The sequence below is a fragment of the Manis pentadactyla genome, chromosome 1, assembly GCF_030020395.1.
Source record: "Manis pentadactyla isolate mManPen7 chromosome 1, mManPen7.hap1, whole genome shotgun sequence".
Lineage (NCBI taxonomy): Eukaryota > Metazoa > Chordata > Mammalia > Pholidota > Manidae > Manis > Manis pentadactyla.
The window spans coordinates 47,798,153-47,818,186 of record NC_080019.1 but is presented as its reverse complement, the minus strand read 5'-3'; the positions used below and the strand labels follow the sequence as shown (position 1 = coordinate 47,818,186).

The 20,034-nt window shown below is 41.8% G+C and overlaps 1 protein-coding gene across 7 annotated transcripts in view; it reads right to left on the bottom strand.

The window, feature by feature from the left end:
• Positions 1 to 20,034, bottom strand: part of LARS2 (leucyl-tRNA synthetase 2, mitochondrial) — a 173,460-nt gene that overhangs the window by 103,204 nt on the left and 50,222 nt on the right. For 6 of the 7 annotated variants that reach the window (XM_036899365.2, XM_036899369.2, XM_036899367.2 and 3 more), the window contains one exon: positions 3,535 to 3,624. The exons of the other annotated variant lie outside the window; for it this stretch is intronic. In XM_036899365.2, coding sequence (XP_036755260.2) covers positions 3,535 to 3,624 — 90 coding nt within the window. The remainder of the gene's footprint in view (positions 1 to 3,534; positions 3,625 to 20,034) is intronic. 7 annotated transcript variants of the gene reach the window in all.

Sequence of the window (20,034 nt, the reverse complement as noted above, 5' to 3'; positions counted from 1 at the left end):
GAGATTATCTCACTTTCCAGGGATGTGTACTTTTGTTTGACTTCCTAGTAATTATTGTTTTTAAGTTATTTTTACAACCCTGCCAGGGTGCAAGGGGAGAGGTGAACATATAGAAAACTCATAGCAGGGATAAGGACTTTTACCTGAGAGTAATACAAATGGCTCCCATCCAGTGACAGTGCAAATGAGACCTCTGTCATAGAAAAGATAGCCCCCAAAATTAGGTTTCTTGCCTTGTAGGACACTAAGCCCTTTTTATTCAATTAGCAAATTTATTCAGCATTCCTTTGACTCTATAAATCTCTGTTCTTGAATCTCATTTGAACCAGTCTCAACATATAACTGGTTCCCTCACTAATTAATGAGTTGAATAAAATCTTTGACACCTGTTCATTTTGAATTCCTATGGGAGTCATGTTTTCAACTTTTGAAAATTATGCCTTAACAACACAGAAAGGTCTGTGACAGGCAATCTTGTCTCTCACCACGCCTCACCTAATGGAGCTCTGGACGTGGGATCAGCTGTGATGCTTTAAGGAATTACACTGACCCAGGAGATTCTACAGCATGAACATTAGCATGACTCAGTTCCACCAAGTTCTCACTCTCAGTTCATCTCTAATGCAGCAGGGACTCAATACTTCCTTTGAAAAAATAAATAAGCATAACATTTTAATATTAAGTAATACATAAATAACATTTTAAACGACCAACATTTCAATATTCTTAAAGATGGGACCAGGGGTAGAGGTTGTTAAGTAGGGATAGAGGCTGTGTACAGTGGTTCTCAAAGTGTGTCCATTAACTTCTAGGGGTCCCTAGGGCCCTTTCAGGGGGTATGCAGGCTGAAACTATTTTCATTATAGTAATAAGATGTAATTCCCCTTTTTCACTGTGCTTATATTTACACTGATGATGCAAAAGCAATGGTGGGTAAACCTGCTGGCCTTCAGCATGAATCAAAGCAGTGGCACACTAGTGACCAGGGACTCTTCACCACTGTGCACTCACAGTACAAGGAGAAAAAAAGCCAGTTTCACTAAGAATGTCCTAGAGGAAGTGATAAAAGCATTAATTTTATTAAATCTTAACCCTTGAGTAAATATCTTTTTAATATGTTCTGTGAGAAAAAGTACTAATGGGATTGAGCTGTGAGCTTGATTAGCACTTTTTTTCATGTAACTATTTTTATGTGAAAAAATGACTGACAATAAACTATAGTTATTCAAACTTAGGAATATGGCAGACATGTCCTCAAAAATAAACAAAGCGAACCTGTCACTCCTACGAAACCAACTGATGGTATCTGTTACCAGTGATAAACCTTGAACTTTCAAGTGAAAATTTGAACTTTGGAAACCTTGTATTTGCCCACCAGAAGCTTCACAGCTTTCCCAAACTCAAAGACTCTTCTGATGATGTGGAGAAAGGGAAGGTTCCTGTGGCCAGGATTCTCACCTGGCCCTGGTCGGCTTGCTCACTGCACACGTGTGGGCAATACATTATTACTGACTCGATATAAAGAGCTCTGCCCAGTGCTCTGGACGCGACACGGTGGCATGGCTGCAAGGCTGCAGGAGAGCAGAGATGAGACTGGAGCGCTGGCAGTGCTGAGGGCACAGCCTGGGACGGCTGAGGGGGCAGAGAGGCTCAAGGAGAGAGTCCGGCTTGCTGCATGCAGACTCACTCTGTGTGGACGGGATTCTAGTGATTGACCTGATGATGTGGGAATAAAGTTGTGTATAACCCTTTCACCCCAAGAACGTTCCATTGACATTTTTTTCAGTCTCATTGAATCCATAATGAACTTGTGTGAGGCTGAAACCCACTGGCACAACAGATGATACATTGTGCAATGAAATAATGTCAACATTTGGAAGGTCTGCATAATTCATGAACTAACATGGTCTAAAACACCAATGTATGATGTTACAATGTTACAAAATTACCAGTAGGTAAAAATGCAAAGTGCAAGACAGACCAATACATTTTAATATAACAGTACAAAAAGTTCATTGATGCTTTTCAGGTTCAACACTGCAACTGACCTTTAAGAAACTACCACTTGTTGAGTTTTGGTGTAGTATCAAAGAAGAATATTCATAATTATATGAAATGGTTATTAAAATACTTCACCACTTTCAGCAGGATCTGCTCATTAGTTCTTCTGGTGTTTAACATCGGAAGTTTAATAAAATTATACTGGAATTTTGGTATATTATTTTCATACAGTTCTACTGACCTTCTGCCACATAATATGAGGTAGTCAGTATGGTTATATAGCCTTTTTCCCATCCCTAACCCCTTTTCTGTTTTTTGTTGTATTTGTTATCTTTAGCTTTAATAGTTACCTTTCTGACTATAAAAATTGTATGTAAACCTTTAATTCTTCATCTCTGACTCCTTGTTATGAAAGAGGAAGTGATTACACCTGCTTCTACTTCTCTTCCCCAATTTCACCTCCTAATGTTTATGAACTATATTATTTTTAAGATGTCAAGGTTTAAGACACTTTTGCTTTATTCTGAAATTCACAATGAGCCTTCTGCATATGTCTCTATGTTGATTCTAAAAAACTTAAAAAAAACACATGATTATGTAAGTACTATCCACTGTAAGACCAAGCAGTGTGATGTAACCACAGAAAAGTAAATACAATTCTATGTTTGTTGTTAAATCCCTCTGGTTAAAGGAGAATGTCTCAAGCATAAAGGTACAATGGATTTTCTTCTTGTTACTTCTGAATTTTCTGGACCAGTACTATTTAGTAGAATATCCCGATGGGATGGGAATGTTCTATTGTATATCTGTGTTGTCCAATACTAACTTAATAGCACATGAATGTGGCTAATGTGTCTGAGGACCTGAATTTTTAATATTATTTAATCTTAAGTACTTTAAATTTAAAGATCAACAACCCATGTGGCAACAACCCATGCCACTAATGGCTATCACACTGGCTGGTGCAGCTCTAGGTCACGCAATGATATTCTCCCTCATCTCCCGCAATCTAAGGCTTATCTACTACTGTTGAGCTCCTGCTATAACAAGCACCTCCATTTGTTAGGAGGCCACTATGTGTAGATATTGTGGTAGTGGTTCTTTTAAGTATAACCTCTAATCTTCCCAAGACCCTGCAAGGAAGATGTTAGCGACTCATTTAGCAGATAAGAAACCTTGATTCCTGGGGAGAAGCTACCCAGCCTGCACACAGCTGGGAGAGGTAGCTGAGCGAAGATCCAAGAAACCTGCGTTTCTCCTATGCTCCCTCCTTACCTCATTACAGGCACTGGACACTGTTATGTGCTGGGATTTCAAAGGTGAAGAAAGCCCAAGCCCTGTCCTGGAGGCACCAAACTAAGCCAGGCAGTGTTACTTTCTGGGTTGGCTATGACTGACTTCATGAACCTGAGGTAGTGGTCATTTTCACTGCTACTGTGCAAACACTATTTATTTGTTTCTTATTTAACAAAGATGTGTTTTAAGATGGAGAAGATTTACAAAATTTTTGAAGTACAGCTAACTTTAACTTACCTCCTTTTGATAGGCCAGTCCAGCTTCGTAGAGTTTAAGAAAGAGGTACTGAGTCCATTTGTAGTAATCTGGTAAACACGTAGTTATTTCCTGCCAAAGTGGGGGGAAAATGTCATGCACAGACCATTGTAAACATTTCCCTCCAAGGTATGCATCAGCCTTGCAATTCGATTTTGAAAAGCAATCATACCACAAAAATGTTTACCAACATAAAATATTTTCCACCATTTCGTAAAGTGAGGAAAAAAGCAATTTATTCTGGGAAAAGGGCTGTTATTGAAATGCCACGCCCCTTTCCCAGGGCATGTTTAATGATGAGAAAAACCGACCTGAGGTCCTCGCCGTGCCCCTCCCCGTCCCTGCAAGTAGCAGGTGAATGACATTGCACGAAACTGGCTATTACCATTTTTGTCAGCACAAACACATTCTGGGGGCCATGAAGCTAATTCATGAGTGCAGTTCATTTGAAAACAAGCACAAAATTCAAGAGGAATATTTGCTGCTTCAGTATGATCCTCTTTGAAAACAAACGTATTTCTACACGTAACTGGGGCTTGGCAGCTCCTTTACACTCATATTCCATTTATTCCATGATGTGAATCAGGCTGTAGTCAACATAGTAAGGTCCATTAAAAACTTTTATCAAATAGTAAACTTAGTCAGTGAAAAATCACTTGGCTCATATTTCCAAGGCTAAATCAAAAGTTACCCAAATTTATTTTCTATCCTGAAAACACATTTCCTATAGAATCTTTAAAAACAGGTTATTAACTAACTAACCTTTAAGGTTTGCAGTGATAAAGTCAAGTAAGCATAAAACCCTGTACACTATCACACTGTTTCTTTTCCAGTGTTCTTCATTAACTTAGAACTAACACAGAAATGGATGCAGGGAAAGGATATCCCAAATGGTTCCACTTGTAACAGACTGTTGATAGAAGACACACTTCTTTCAAAAGTAGGAACAGCTCAGTCTTTCTGCAGATGACTAACTTGGCAGTGAATTTTAAAAAGTGTCAGGTAAATTCCTGGTGCCCTAATGGGCTATTTTTCTTATGTATGATACCTGGGTCCTTTTACATGCTGTTTTACAGTCTGCTATTTTTACAAAAATAGCAGACTAATAACTATTAGAAAAAAAACACCTCAACTATGATCACTGCAAAGCAGGTAGTGAACAACCAGCCAGCCTGCCAGCTTTGCCCACACGGTAGCTGTCCCTTCCCAGGCTGGCCCCACTCAGTACCAGAGCCAGGACTTAAGAGCTATGAAAGCTTAACACAACCCAGGGCAGGAGCTATATTTGGTCTAGTTTCTTAATATTGTATGCTTGGGTGCAGGGACCCCAAAATTGTTGCTGAATGAAAAACAGACTACAGACATAGGAACTCCTGCAAGTTGAACCACCTTTGTATTCCTCATATAGGTTTCAAAAATTAAATTCGAATTATTTTGGTCCACATAATGAACTGGGATATGGGGTGGTAATGTGGGTAAGGGCAATATGTGGTAAAAACATTCCCAGACCTTGTTATCGTGGATATGTCATTTTAAATTCTTATCCATTAGAGGTTTAAAGAAATAAGTGAAGCAAATATGATAAAGTAATGGCATCTGTTAAATTTAGGAAATAGCTCTCTGTTCTCTATTTTTCTATACATTTAAGTTTTTCATAAAATAGCAAAATGCTTTAAGTATGTGCACATGTATGTATGTATGTATTTTTCTCAGCCCTTGAATCTGTCTCCATAGATGAAGAGAAAAATTTCACAAGAGCACCATTTTTGGTTTTGAAAATCACTTTAATCTGAAATGAGAGATGATAGATCCAGTCAGGGAAAAAAAAAAGGTCGTTATCCACCCAAGCATTAGCCTCCTTTCAGTAAGATGTGTAATGAATGCAGAGTGCGTTCTCTTTGGAAGTGAGGTGAGGTGAGGTGAGAGGTGGGACTGCAGGCCCCCTTCTTTCACTCACTTCAAACTGGGCACTGACCTATTTTATTTACAGTGGGTTCTGTATATGTCACTGAAGAAACAATAACATCAGCTGCTAGAAGAATACAGCTTGAAAAACACTATTCTGAGACCATTCTTTCACTTCTGATGGTTTTACTTTGATGTGTGTTTATAGCACTCCCATTGTCCCTCATGCTGAAGTGCTTGTGTCCCCTGCCCAGAGGAGGCTGGGAGTGCCCAGGGACCAGAACTGCACTCCTGCCCGGTTATTCCCATCTGCTGCTCGCAGGGCCCGGCCAGGTCCCTCAGAACCATCCAAGCTGTGAACAAATGCCTGAGCAGGCACTCACAGGGTTCCAGTCTCCAGAGAACCATAAACATGGTCAGAGAGAGACCCTGCTCAGAAACGCACTTCCTGAAAAAGTCACAGAGCCCTTCTAACAACACTCTTCATTTCATGACCTAAAAGAATGCCAAAAAACCAAACAATCTATTACTAGTTTTCTAATGCCTCATTTCAGTAAAAATCATAACAGACATCTTTCTGACATGAAACTACGTAAAAGCTTTTATCAATTGTCTAGGAATTGAGACTCCCCTTCCACACTGGGAACTATTCACTCAAAACCTAGCCCTGTAGAAAAGGGTCTTTTGGGGTTACTGTACTCACAAAGATGTTAACAGCCCTTCCTCCCTGTTCCTAAAGAAGGGGTGCTCAACGGGAAAACTTTTGCTCTCCAGGGACATCTGGTAAGCAATGGAGACATTTCCATTTGTCATAACTGTGGTGGTGGCACTGATGGCTTCCAGTGGGTAGAGGCCAGGGATGCTGTGAAAAACCTGACAATGCAGAAGACAGCACCCAGAACCACAGATCAGGCAGCCTCAAATGTCAACAATGCCAAGGATAGACACCCTACTCTTAGGGTGTTGATCTTAGCTTGAGTCCATAACCACAGATAGATGAAAAAAGAAAAAGTCAAGCAACTCTCTGATAGGCATGCCATAAAAAGCAATAAAAGGTCACTGGGGATAGGAAGAGGTGGGGATTAGATGGCAGCATGAGAGGTGAGACAGAGGCCTCCTCCAAAAACCGCAAATAATATGAAAATATAATTAATACAACTAATCCTCAAAGAGCAACAGAAAAGAAGGCTGCCTCAACTGCATGCCCCTAGAGAAAAGAACAGACTCCATGGAATAGGGTAATGTACCAAAGACAGAGCCCGGTAGGACTCAAGCCCTTCCCCCACCCCAGCTCACTGGCTGGAGGAAGAGAAACCGAGCAGGGAGGGAGTGGAGGCCTAGGACTGCTGAACACCTACCCCTGGAGATCTGCTCTGGGAGCACAAACCTACATTACATGCTGCTCTGGTGATTAGGGAGGTTGGAAAGCTAAGACAGGCAGAATACCTGAAGAGACTGAGATTCCAGCCACTTGTGGAAAACAGCGATCCATATCTGGTTACTCTGGGAAAAAAGAAAGGCGGGCAGTCAGAGAGACTTCCTAACAGCAAGAGAGCTGCTAAAGGGGCAAGGATTGCACAAAGCTTACTGCTCAGGAGCAAGGACAGGTAGACAGAATTGTCCAGGTGCACTCTGCCCAGCAGGCTGGGAACTTTCACGATATTCAGGCGCTCCATCCCCCTGGCTGGCTACACAGTTCCAAGGCCCCCCTCCGTGGTATGCAGCCTGGTGCGCCTTCCTCCCAGCCAGCCTGCACTTGGCTCGCAAACTAGCAAACCCTGCCCTGGTGTCAGCCCAGCCAGAGGGAGGCTCTGCCTACAGCAGCTACAAACACAAAGCATAGAGGCCCACTGGTTCTGGCAGTAGAGACAGGCATAGCAGCCAGAAAGCAGGAAACAGCTCTTTCCTCCCGCCAGGCACCAGTACTGCTCCCCTGCGACCCCTGACATTGCTTCAGGGACTGAGCAGCTCCAGGGAGTAGACCTTCTGAGCACTAGAGGGTGACACACACAAATATGAAATGTAAAAGGAACCCGGTTCAAAGGAAAATCATAAATACATCAGACAAAGAGTAAAACGAAACTGATCTCATGAATCTTCCTGAAAGAGATTTCAAAATAAAAATCATAAACATGCTCATGGAAGTACAGAAAAATATTCAAGAAGTCAGGCATGAATTCCGGTCAGAGATCCAATCATTATGGAACACAGTATCAGAAATAAAACATAAAATGCAAGGTTTTAAAAGCAGATTAGATACAGTGGAGGAGACAATAAATGAAAAAGAAATTAGAGAATAGGAATAGAAAGGAGCTGAGGCACAGAGAGAAAAAGGATCTCTAAGAATGGAAGAATATTGAGAGAACTGTGTAACCAAATAAAATAGAACACGACTTGTATTATAGGGGTACCAGAAAAAGAAGAGAGAGAAAAAGGGATAGAAAGTATCTTTGAGGAGGTAATTGCTGAAAACCTCCCCAATCTGGGGAAGGAGATAGTCTCTCAGGCCATGGAGGTGCACAGATCCCCCTACACAAGGGACCCAAGGAAGACAACACCAAGACATATAACAATTAAAATGGCAAAGATCAAGGACAAGGACAGAGTTTTAAAGGCAGCTAGAGAGAGGAAAAAGGTTACCTACAAAGGAAAGCCCATCAGGCTATCATCAGACTTCTCAACAGAAACCTTACAGGCCAGAAGGAAGTGGCAGGATACATTTAATGCAATGAAGCAGAAGGCCTCAACACAAGAATACTTTCTCTGGCAAGATTATCATTTAAATTTGAAGGAGAGATTAAACAATTTCCAGATAAGCAAAAGCTGACAGAATTTACCTCCCACAAACTGTCTCTACAGTCTATTTTGGAGGGACTGCTATAGATGGAAGTGTTCCTAAGGTTTCATAGCTGTAACCAGAGGTAATAAAACCATAGTAAAGAAAGTAGGACAGTTGATTACTAAGCAGATACAAAATCAAATCAACTTCCCCCAAAGTCAATCAAGGGATAGACAAAGAGTTCAGAATATGATACCTAATATATAAAGAATGGAGGAGGAAGAAAAAGAAGGAGAAAAAGAAAAGAACCTTTAGATTGTGTTTGTAATAGCATATTAAGTGAGTTAAGTTAGACTCTTAGATAGTAAGGCAGTTAACCTTGAATCTTCTGTAAACACAAATCTAAATGGCAATAAGTACATACCTATCGATAATCACCCTAAATGTAAATGGTCTGAATGCACCAATCAAAAAACATAGAGTCACTGAATAGATAAAAAAGCAAGACCCATCTATATGCTGCCTACAAGACACCGACTTTAAACCCAAAGACATACACAGACTAAAAGTAAAGGGATGGAAAAAGATATTTCATGCAACTAATAGGGAGAAAAGAGCAAGAGTTGCAGTATTTGTATCAGATGAATTAGACTTCAAATCAAAGAAAGTCATAAGAGACAAAGAAGGACATTACATAATGAGGAAGGGGTCAATACAACAAGAAGATATAAACATTATAAATATCTATGCACCAAAGACAGGAGTACCTACATATGTGAAACAAATACTAACAGAATAAAAAATGGGAAATAGAATGCAATGCATTCATTCTAGGAGACTTCAACACTCCACTCACACCAAAGGAAAGATCAACCAGACAGAAGATAAGTAAGGAGACAGAGGCACTGAACAACACATTAGAACAGATGGACCTAACAGACATCTACAGAACTCAACACCCAAAAGCAGCAGAATACACATTCTGCTCAAATGCAGTGGAACATTTTAAAGAATAGATCATATACGAGGCTACAAAAAGAGCCTCGGTAAATTAAAAAAGATTGACATTGTACCAACCAGTTTCTCAGACCACAAAAGTATGAAACTAGAAATAAATTACACAAAGAAAATGAAAAATCCCACAAACATATGGAGGCTTCACAACATGCTCCTAAATAACCAATGGATCAATGACCAAATAAAAACAGAGATCAAGCAATACATGGAGACAAAGGACAACAATAATTCAACACCGCAAAATCTGTGGGATGCAGCGAAGGCTGTGCCAAGAGGGAAATATACTGCAATAGAGGCCTACCTCAGGAGAGAAGAACAATCCCATATGAGCAGTCTAAACTCACAATGAACGAAACTGGAAAAAGAAAAACAAATGAGGCCCAAAGTCAGTAGAAGGAGGGACATAATAAAGATTAGAGCAGACATAAATAAAATTGAGAAGAATAAAACAATAGAAGGAGTCAATGAAAGCAGGAGCTGGTTCTTTGAGAAAATAAAATAGATAAACCCCTAGCCAGACTTAGCAAGAAAAAAAGAGAGTCTACATATATAAACAGAATCAGAAATGAGAAAGGAAAAATCATGACAGACACCACAAAAATACGAGAATTATTAGAGAATACTATGAAAAATTGCTAACAAACTGGATAACCTAGAAGAAATGGACAACATTCTAGAAAAATTCAACCTTCCAAGGCTGACCCAGAAAGACACAGAAAACCTGAGCAGACTAATTACCAGTAATGAAATTGAATTGGTAATCAAAAAACTACCTAAGAATAAAACTCCTGGACCAGATGGCTTCACCACTGAATTTTATCAAACATTTAGTGAAATAACCATACTCCTTAAAGTTTCCCAAAAAGTAGAAGAGTGAATACTTCCAAACTCATTCTATGAGGCCAGCATCACTCTAATACCAGACAAAGACATCACAAAAAAAGAAAATTACCGATTAATATCCCTGATGAACACAGATGCAAAACTACTCAACAAAATATTAGCAAACCGAATTCAAAAATATATCAAAAAGATCATCCACCATGATCAAGTAGGATTTATTCCAGGGATGCAAGGATGGTACAACATTCGAAAATCCATCAACATCATCCACCACACCAACAAAAAGAAGGACAAAAACTACAAGATTATCTCCATAGATGCTGAAAAAGCATTCTATAAAATGCAACATCCATTCATGATAAAAAACTCTCAACAAAATGGGTATGGAGGGCAAGTAGCTCAACATAATAAAGGCCATATATGACAAACCCACAGCCAATGTCATACTTAACAGCGAGAAGCTGAAAGCCTTTCCTTTAAGATCAGGAGCAAGACAAGGATGCCCACTCTCCCCACTTCTATTCAACAGAGTTCTGGAGGTCCTAGCCAGGGCAATCAGATAACACAAAGAAATAAAGGGCATCCAGATTGGTAAGGAAGAAGTTAAACTGTCCCTGTTTGCAGATGACATGATATTGTACATAAAAATCTTAAAGAATCCACTCCACAACTACTAGATCTAATATCTGAATTTAGCAAAGGTGCAGGAAACAAAATTAATACACAGAAATCTGTTGCATTCCTATACACTAATGATGAACTAGCAGAAAGAGAAATCAGGAAAACAATTCCATTCACAATTGCATCAAAAAGAATAAAATACATAGGAATAAACCTAACCAAGGAAGTGAAAGAACTATACTTTGAAAACTAGAGAGAAATTCATGAAAGAAATTAAAGAAGATACCAATAAATGGAAAAACATCCCGTGTTCATGGATAGGAACAATTAATGTTAAAATGGCCATCCTGCCTAAAGCAATCTACAGGTTCAATGCAATTCCTGTTAAAATACCAACAGCATTCTTCAATGAACTACAGTAAATAGTTCTAAAATGTACATGGAACCACAAAAGACCCTGAAGAGCCAAAGCAATCCAGAGAAGAATAAAGCAGGTGGGGATTATGTTCTCCAACTTCAAGCTCTACTACAAAGCCACAGTAATCAAGACAATTTGGTACTCGCACAAGAACAGAACAATAGACCAATGGAACAGACTAGAGATCCCAGATATAAACAAGCATATATGGTCAATTAATATACGATAAAGGAGCCATGGACATATAAAAGGGAAATGACAGTTTCTTCAACAACTGCTGTTGGCAAACGTGGACAGCTACATGTAAGAGAATGAAACTGGATTATTGTTTAACCCCATACACAAAAATAAACTTGAAATGGATCAAGACCTCAATGTAAGTCATGAAACCATAAAACTCTTAGAAGAAAACATATAAGCAAAAATCTCCTGAATGTAAACATGAGCAACTTTCTCCTGAACACATCTCCTTGAGCAAGGGAAACAAAAGCAAGAATGAACACATGGGACTACCTCAAACTAAAAAGCCTCTGTACAGCAAAGGACACAATCAACAGAACAAAAAGGCATCCTACAGTATGGGAGAATATATTTGTAAACAACATATCCGACAAGGGGTTAACATCCAAAATACATAAAGAACTCACATGCCTCAACACCCAAAAAACAAATAACACGATTAAAAAATGGGTGGAGGTTATGAACAGACAATTCTCCAAAGAGGAAATTCAGATGGCCAACAGACAGATGAAAAGATGCTCCACATCACTAATCATCAAGGAAATGCAAATTAAAACCAAAATGAGATATCACCTTACACCAGTAAGGATGGCCAACATCGAAAAGACTTAAGAACAACAAATGCTGGCGAGGATGCAGAGAAAGGGGAACACTCCTACACTGCTGGTGGGAATGTAAGCTAGTTCAACCATTGTGGAAAGCAACATGGAGGTTCCTCAAAAAACTAAAAATAGAAATACTATTTGACCTGGGAATCCCACTCCTTGGAATTTACCCAAAGAATACAACTTCTCAGATTCAAAAAGACATATGCACCCCTATGTTTACTGCAGCACTATTTACAATAGCCAACATATAGAAGCAACTTAAGTGTCCATCTGTAGATGAATGGATAAAGATGTGGTACATATACACGATGGAATACTATTCAGCCATCAGAAAGAAAGAATCCTACCATTTGCAACAACATGGATGGAGTTGGAGGATATTATGCTCAGTGAAATAAGCCAGGCGGAGAAAGACAAGTGCCAAATTATTTCCTTCATTTATGGAGTATAACAATGAAGCAAAACTGAAGGAACAAAACAGCAGGAGACTCACAGACTCCACATAGGGACTAGCAGTTACCAAAGGGGAGGGGCGTGGGAAGGCGTGTGGGGAGGGAGGGATATTGGGATTGAGGGGTATTATGTTTAGTACACATGGTGTGGGGGGTCCTGGGCAAGACAGTGTAGCACAGAGAAGGCAAATAGTGACTCTTGCATCTTGCTGCACTGATGGACAATGACTGCACTGGGGTATGGGTGGGGACTTGATAATATGGGTAAATGTAGTAACCACATTGTTTTTTCATGTGAAACTTTCCACTGGGAAAAGTGGAAACACAAATAATTAATTTAACTTCAGCTTCCTTCTCCCACTGGTGTGACATCATGTCGGCAGAGCATGTATTGCAGGGCACACAGGAATGCTGCACGACACAACCACTGGCCCTTCTATGTCCTCTGAGTCCAACCAGAGGAGGGGCCTGTCAAGCCTCGGGGTGCAGGCAGACATGCTCTGGAACTGTCATGCATGCATAATGCTACTCACTAGGAATGAGTGACTGATTTCACTATCTAAGTTTTAAACCATTTACTATGCTTTCAAGTAATAGATTCATATAACAAATTTCCTATTTTGAAGATAGAGTGGCATATAGTTGTTCTTGATACAACATCAGTGTATTCCCTCCCATGAAAGTGCTGTTGAACAAGCAAGTGTTAAAAGATCATCGTCTGGAATCCGGCCCATGACACCCAAATATCTAGGCTCAGCCATGCCTATAACTCCAAGGAGGAGCCCGCTGTCTGAGGGCATTTTACCCACATCTGCCCACAAGCTGTGAGAAAGCACCACCTTGGTAGTAAGAGTTCTTAGGGAGACCACCAGAGAAGTCAAACAAGGATGTTCACTGTGTGCCAAAATCTCTTTTCATTCCTCTGCTTTCCTTTGCCCTTCTTTCCAAATAAGCCAACACCTATGTTAAAGCACCATTGTTTTAAAAGTAATTGAAGTTATAGCTCTGAAAGCAGCTGTAATCTGGTCACACTGCACATAGATCTACATAAATGTGTCAACTATTATATCCCCCTGAACCCCAGAGAGCAGTCTAGCTGCCAAGAGACCAAATTCATGCATCGGAGATCTCAACTAGAATCATTCCTCCACAATGCAATTTTACATTCTATTATACTTGGTTTGTAGTATTAAAAATATTTTGCACATTCACAGCCAAACAGAGACCAACAGACACAGAAGGTGAGCTCCCTCAGAACATAAGTCAGACTCGAAAGCATCATCCTCTGGGACCTGCCACCCACACGTCAATGGCTGCACAAGGCAGTGTAACTAAGCCAGTCTTGTCAGCAGGTGCTTAGCAGAGGGATGTGGCAATGATGAAATCTGAGAAGGCTGAGCCAGAGAGGCTGCCATTACTATTCCTGATGTAAAACAGCATTTGTTCTGTGAAGGAAGAGTCAGGGCAGTTACTGTCCGTGCCCTCACCGAGGTCTCCTCAGCTAACCTTCCTTGCTCCAGGAAAAGGTCTGAGACAGTGATCCCGGGGAAAGACATTCTACCTTAGAGCCATCTGACTTGAGTTCACGCCCCTGTATCTTCATCAACCTTGTGGCCACAGACAAGCGTGCCTATCTAGAAAACATGGTTAATAAAGCACCTGTGAGAGGGGTGTTGTAAGGACAAATGCGATATGTTTGTAAAGCACGTGGCACAAGGAGGAATCAACGGTGCTACATCCCTTGGCTTGACTTGAGTGTTACATGAGAAGTGAGGCTGGCTTCATTACCGCACCACTCAAAAGGTGCGCTGGGACCCTTGTTAGGCTCCTGGAACAAGAAGAAAGGGAGAGGACATCCCTGAGGTAAAAACAGCTTATTATCATCACCCTTTATCAAATACTGGCTTTCTGACTAGAGGAAATAGTGTTTATGAGGGATAGCCTCAAACGCATGCCCCAGACAGAAAAGTTCACCCAAGGCTGCTCCCAGTCACCTCTGGCGGCCAGCTAGGTCACTCCCTCCCCCACCTTCTGCTCTGCCAGGGTTCAGCTGGGTCTTCATTTCTTGGTCCCACTGCATCTCTGACGGTGCTTGGTTCTAGGTCACAAACAGCTAACATCACTCAAAGCCACAGTGCATTTATTTTGCATCACAACCTCACAATATTTAGGTTAGCCATCAGGAGTAAATACTAAAACAAATGTAACCCCTGAGGCAACATGTTCATCTGTCAGTCATGCAGCGGCCTGTACATTGGTGAAACAAACAGTAAAAAAGGTGAGCAACCACCGTGCATCACGATGCAGCAACAAGGCACTGCCTCCCCCTCCCTAGGCACACAGTGAGCTTCAGTCCCGCTTTCCAAACAATGACTCTTGGCAACACCCGAGGGAGGTACTCACATACCTTTCTAAAAACTGCTCTATTGTAACATGCATTTTTGTCATTTGCTCTTTACTGCAATAGAGCAAAAGAAACATAAGGTAATGACCTTGTCATTTATTCCTTCCCAGTTTCTCTAATCTGCAGGGGAGGGGTTCTGAAAGCAGAGCACAGCTCAAAGGCCTGAGAAATCGGCCTCAGGAGTCATACTGTGCAGCTTAGGGAAAAAAACCCAGGCCGCATCAGATGTTGCTCACTGGTAATGGTTCAAGGGTCTAGTCCATAGCTCTGAGCACCTGCTGGGTTAGAAGAAGCAAGGAGGACCTCACGAGAAAATCTGCCAGAATGGGACGTTGATGACCACACCCACGTTCAGTCCTTTAAACTTAGTACTGGCTCCCAAATTTGGTTGTAGCTTGGAACAGAGCTTTCAAAGTTACTGATGCCTGGGTGTCAGCCCGCCCCAGACACTTCATGGGCAGCCAGGGTTGGGAGCCACTGCAGAGAGTTTCCTCCCAAATACTGCAGGAGAGACTGGGTCCTGTCCAGCCCCTTCGTCTTCACAGAACTTAATTGGGCTCCAGCGGGAGTTAGGAGCACGTTTAGTTCACACTTGATTTCTAACAAGGCTTCCAGGACACTGTGCTAAGAGGGACTGCTCAACGAGTTTGCCCTGGATTCAAATCCTCCTGCACGCCTAAGCCCCATCACAACACATTTCTCTCAGTCCTCCAGGTTAATTCTCATTGTCCCTGCATTCACAAAACAAGTATCAATGAGCAATAACTACTTTAAGCCCACCTTCATGGCAACAGGTACAGAAACTTGATTAGGTAACTACCTATGCTCAATGACCAGCTGTTTAAAAACCCCAGACTTTCTGACAGCTCATTTCTCTTCCCAGAAAATGAATAAGAGTGGCTTGGCCCTCCCCTGGGCTTCACAGGAAGAGGAAGGGTAGGTAAGATGGCTAATTCCTTACTATTCCGAGAGGACCCTCTGGCAGGAGCAGGGCGTAGGGAGTGAAGGCAGACAGCTCAGCACAGCCTTGGCTTTGTGTCTCAATTAGCAAATCACAAGACACACGTGTGTATAGCTCCTTGCTCCCAGACTGCTCTGCCCCCTCCTCTCTTTTCCCACAGCGGCTCTGCCAAGCAAGCACTGTGAATGCTGCTTCACAGAGAAGGAAAGTGCACCTCCGCTCCACCTCCCAGGGAGGCGGGGAGTGGTCCGCCCACGGCTGCCCAGCTCTTACACTGTAGAATCAAAACTGGAGCCCAGGTCTGCCGACTCAGAGGGGAATCAGGCCAGTGAAACCGCAGCTTGGGAAGGACAGCCTGCTGTGCAGGAGTACCAGGGCGACGCAAATACGGGCTGCAAGGGGGCCTGGGCGAGGCAGACAGAAGGAATGGGCTGGAGCACTCCTGGGCCAAGGAGTACTATGGCGAATATTCTTTCAGGAGTAACAATGCGGTAATCATAACAACAGCAAACACCAGGTGCAACCAGGTACTGAGCCCAGTTTGAGCAGTTTAGAAGCATCTCACTTAGTTCTTATAATCCCAAGAGTCAGTTACTATGGTTATCAAATGTGGACTTGACCTCCCTGTTTAAAACCGCAATTCATCCTGGGACCTCCTGCCCTCTTATCCTGATCTCCTTTTTTTTCTTTCCATAGCACTTACGACCTTCTAACATACCTTATGATTTACTTATTTATCACATTTATTGCCTGTCTTTGTCTCCCCTCCTCTCCAACCCCAATAACCTATACGGTTCCTCCATGAAAAAAAGGGTTTTGTCTTTTTTCCTCCTACTGATGTATTATAAGTGCTTAGAACAATACCTGGAACAATGGATGTTTTTTAAATGGTTGTTGAATGAATAAATCATCATTTTACAGATCAGAGAATTGAGACTCAAAGCAACTTGTTTAAGGCAGCATGACAAGTTGGGAGGCAAAATACAGACCCAAAGGTAGGTTTGAGTGACTTGGTATCTGTGCCACTGCAAACGACTTCCTCCCCTCAATGTCACCCCAACTTCTGCAAGACTCTCATGCTGGGTTCTTTCAAAGCAAGGAAAGCTAAGTGAACCAAATACATTCTACGTATAGTTAAACTTGTATTATAAATGTTTATGTAGAATGTCTTTCTGTTTGAATACTGGTACAATTTACACTAAAACTAGAACTGAATTTGTTGAAATATATCCTTTACTTACATAAACATTACATATAATTTTTAGTGATGTAAGAACATGATATTTGATAGAAAATTGAGTATATTTTATAGTTTCCATTATATAATGAAAAATAAAACAATACCAACATATAAACAAACACTGGGTTGCCTCAAAATATCACTGACCATGGGTGATTTTCTTAAAATAATGAAGTTTCCTGAACTTCACTGATTTGTACAGTGATTGTGTATTATTACAGGAATTAGCCTACAGTTTTACATTTCTTAAAACCACTTTAGATTCAAAGGAAGAAGAAAACCTAAGAACTGAGTCTATGATGATGGGGACTCTTGCCCTGGAGAGAAGCCTTCCAATATACTGGGAATGTACACCTGCAGACCCACACAGTGGACCTTAAAGGAACTAGAGACAGTACTCTATAGACAAACAAATGTCCTGGGGCTACCACAGAGGGGTATCCACATGGCCATCTCCAGAGCTCCTGGACCTTAGCATGTATCCACACGATCAGTCTGACAACCCAAATTCTAAGGCTTTGGCCTGAATGCAGAATCACAGAATAGAATGGAAGGTAGGGGTTCACTGTCCACAATCACCGGGTAAAAAGCCCAGGTTGGCCTTTCTACCTTCCTAGTTGTTGTTAGAAGAGTAAAAGGGACCAGTGGACACCTTTGTCTGTGAGTAATGAGCAAGAGCGGGAGGGCAGGGATCCCAGAGTCAGGATGGCAGGGCTCAGATTCCACATAAGAGTCATAAGGGCAAATGACTCAACCACATCTGTGCTTCATTTTCCTTGTAAGGTGTGGCAGCCAGGGGCTGAGATGGCTGTCATACCTGCCTCCTGGTCCTCATGCCCTTATGCAATCCCACTCCTCCAAGTGAGGGCTGGGCTTAGATACTTGCTTCTAATATACAGAATATAGCAAGTTAAGGGATGTCACCTACAGGATTAGAGAGTATGGTTTCTGTCCTGGGCATCTCTTTCTCTTTTTTGCATTTCTCTTGCTCTGAAGAAAGCCAGTTGCCATGGCATGTGTGCCCTATGCAGAGGCCCATGTGGCAAGCAACTGAGTGAGGCCTTTGGCCAGAAACCAGCAAGGAACCAGCCTTCATGCCAGCAGCTAAAAAACACGTAAGTGAACAGATCCTACCCAAGTAGAGCCTTCTTATGAGACCTCAGACTGGGCCTTGATGGCAGCTTTATGAGGGACCCTGTGCCAGAGTACCCAGTGCTTGGATTCCTATCCTGCAAAAACTGTGAAATAATAAACGCTTAATGTTTAAAGCTACTAAGTTTTGGGATGACTTGTTATGCAGCAATACATGACAAATATATTTGTAATAGGGGAAAAAAACTAGACCAAAACCTGGGATGGATACAGGGATTAAATGAGAAACTGTAGGTAATATATTTGGCAAATGCTTAGCACACAGATGAGAGGAGGATGGTGATGCCAGGGGCCCCACGGGTATCCAAGAATCACCAGCCTCCCTTGCCCACATGTGGGGACAGAATCAATCTGCTGCCCAGGCCATGGGAGAAAGACTGGGAGGCCTAGGGCTCCATGCTCCGGCCTGACGGAGTCTGAAACGCCAAGCACATTAACTCTTTTAGGATCTCCACAGACTTTTTGCCTCCGTTATTTAAGTCCTCAAGTTTTGCTCACCTTTCCAAATGGACTGTTAGCTCATGGGGGCAGATGGAAGGAGCACAGCGTTGGCAGGCTGAAGACTTGGGTCTGAGCCCTGACTGCTGGTCAATGGGTCTCCTATGGACTCACTAGTGACCCTGGAAAATGTCATCTCTCTGGGTCTCACTTTCCTCATCTGGAAATTGGGATTCTGTGGATAAAGTGAAGGTTCCTGTGGCCAGGATTCTCACCTGGCTCTGGTCGGCTAGCTCACTACACATGTGTGGGCAATACGTTGCTACTGACTCTACATAAAGAGCTCACCCAGTGCTCTGGGCGACACGGTGGCATGGCTGCAAGGCTGCAGGAGAGCTGAGACTGGAGTGGTGGCAGCGTCAAGGACAGAGACTGAGACGGCTGTGGGGACTGAGAGTCCTAGAGACAGAGACTGGCTTGCTGCATGCAGACTTGCTCTAAGTGGACGGGATTCTAGTGATTGACCTACCACCATGGGAATAAAGTTGAGTATAACCCTTTCACCCTAAGAACGTTCCATTGTCATTCCTCGGTCTCACTGAATCTATAGTGAACTTCCCCAGGGCTGGAACCCATTGGCAAGACAGACGCTATAACTGCTGGGAGGATCAAGGGACCTGAAAAGGGTTAGCTTGCCTTCCAACACTGTCTGGCTCAATATGGTGCAGAGCAGGGACTCAATAAATCTTCATTAAAGCAACAAATATATCAAAATTCAGGCGGCCAAGTATCACTACATTTAAAAACAAATCAAAGCCTTGAGAAAGAACTCTTGCTAATTTTCTTAAATATAACAGGTTTTCTTAAAAAGTAGAATGCCTTTGTTTTTAGAACCATAGTCTGGCTTATTCGCACTAATGCTATCAAATATGCACTCCCTATAGGAAACGCTGCCCTAATTTATATAATTTTCTTAAATATAACAGGTTTTCTAAAAAAGTAGAATGCCTTTGTTTTTAGAACCCCAGTCTGGCTTATTCACATTAATGCTATCAAATATGCATTCCCTATAGGAAATGCTGCCCCAATTTATACTGCACAAAGTGCTCTAAGAAATCTGTGTGCAGAACCTCCAAACCTCCAAAGGCAAAAAAAAGCCAAGTTTACCTCCATTAGCAAGTTCTATAACATCAAAAACAAATGATGACTTTTTAAAAGGAGACACAGTTGAGATCAGTTCCTCAACTCCCTGGTATAAGGCTGGTTCAATATTCTATGTTTTTCCCCACTTCATGCACCAATAACATTCACTGAAGGTCTAATACCCAGCCCTTATCTAAGAGACTCACTAATTGGCTATAGACAGAAAATGGTGGTACAGAGGAGAGAAAGGCTGGATTTCCC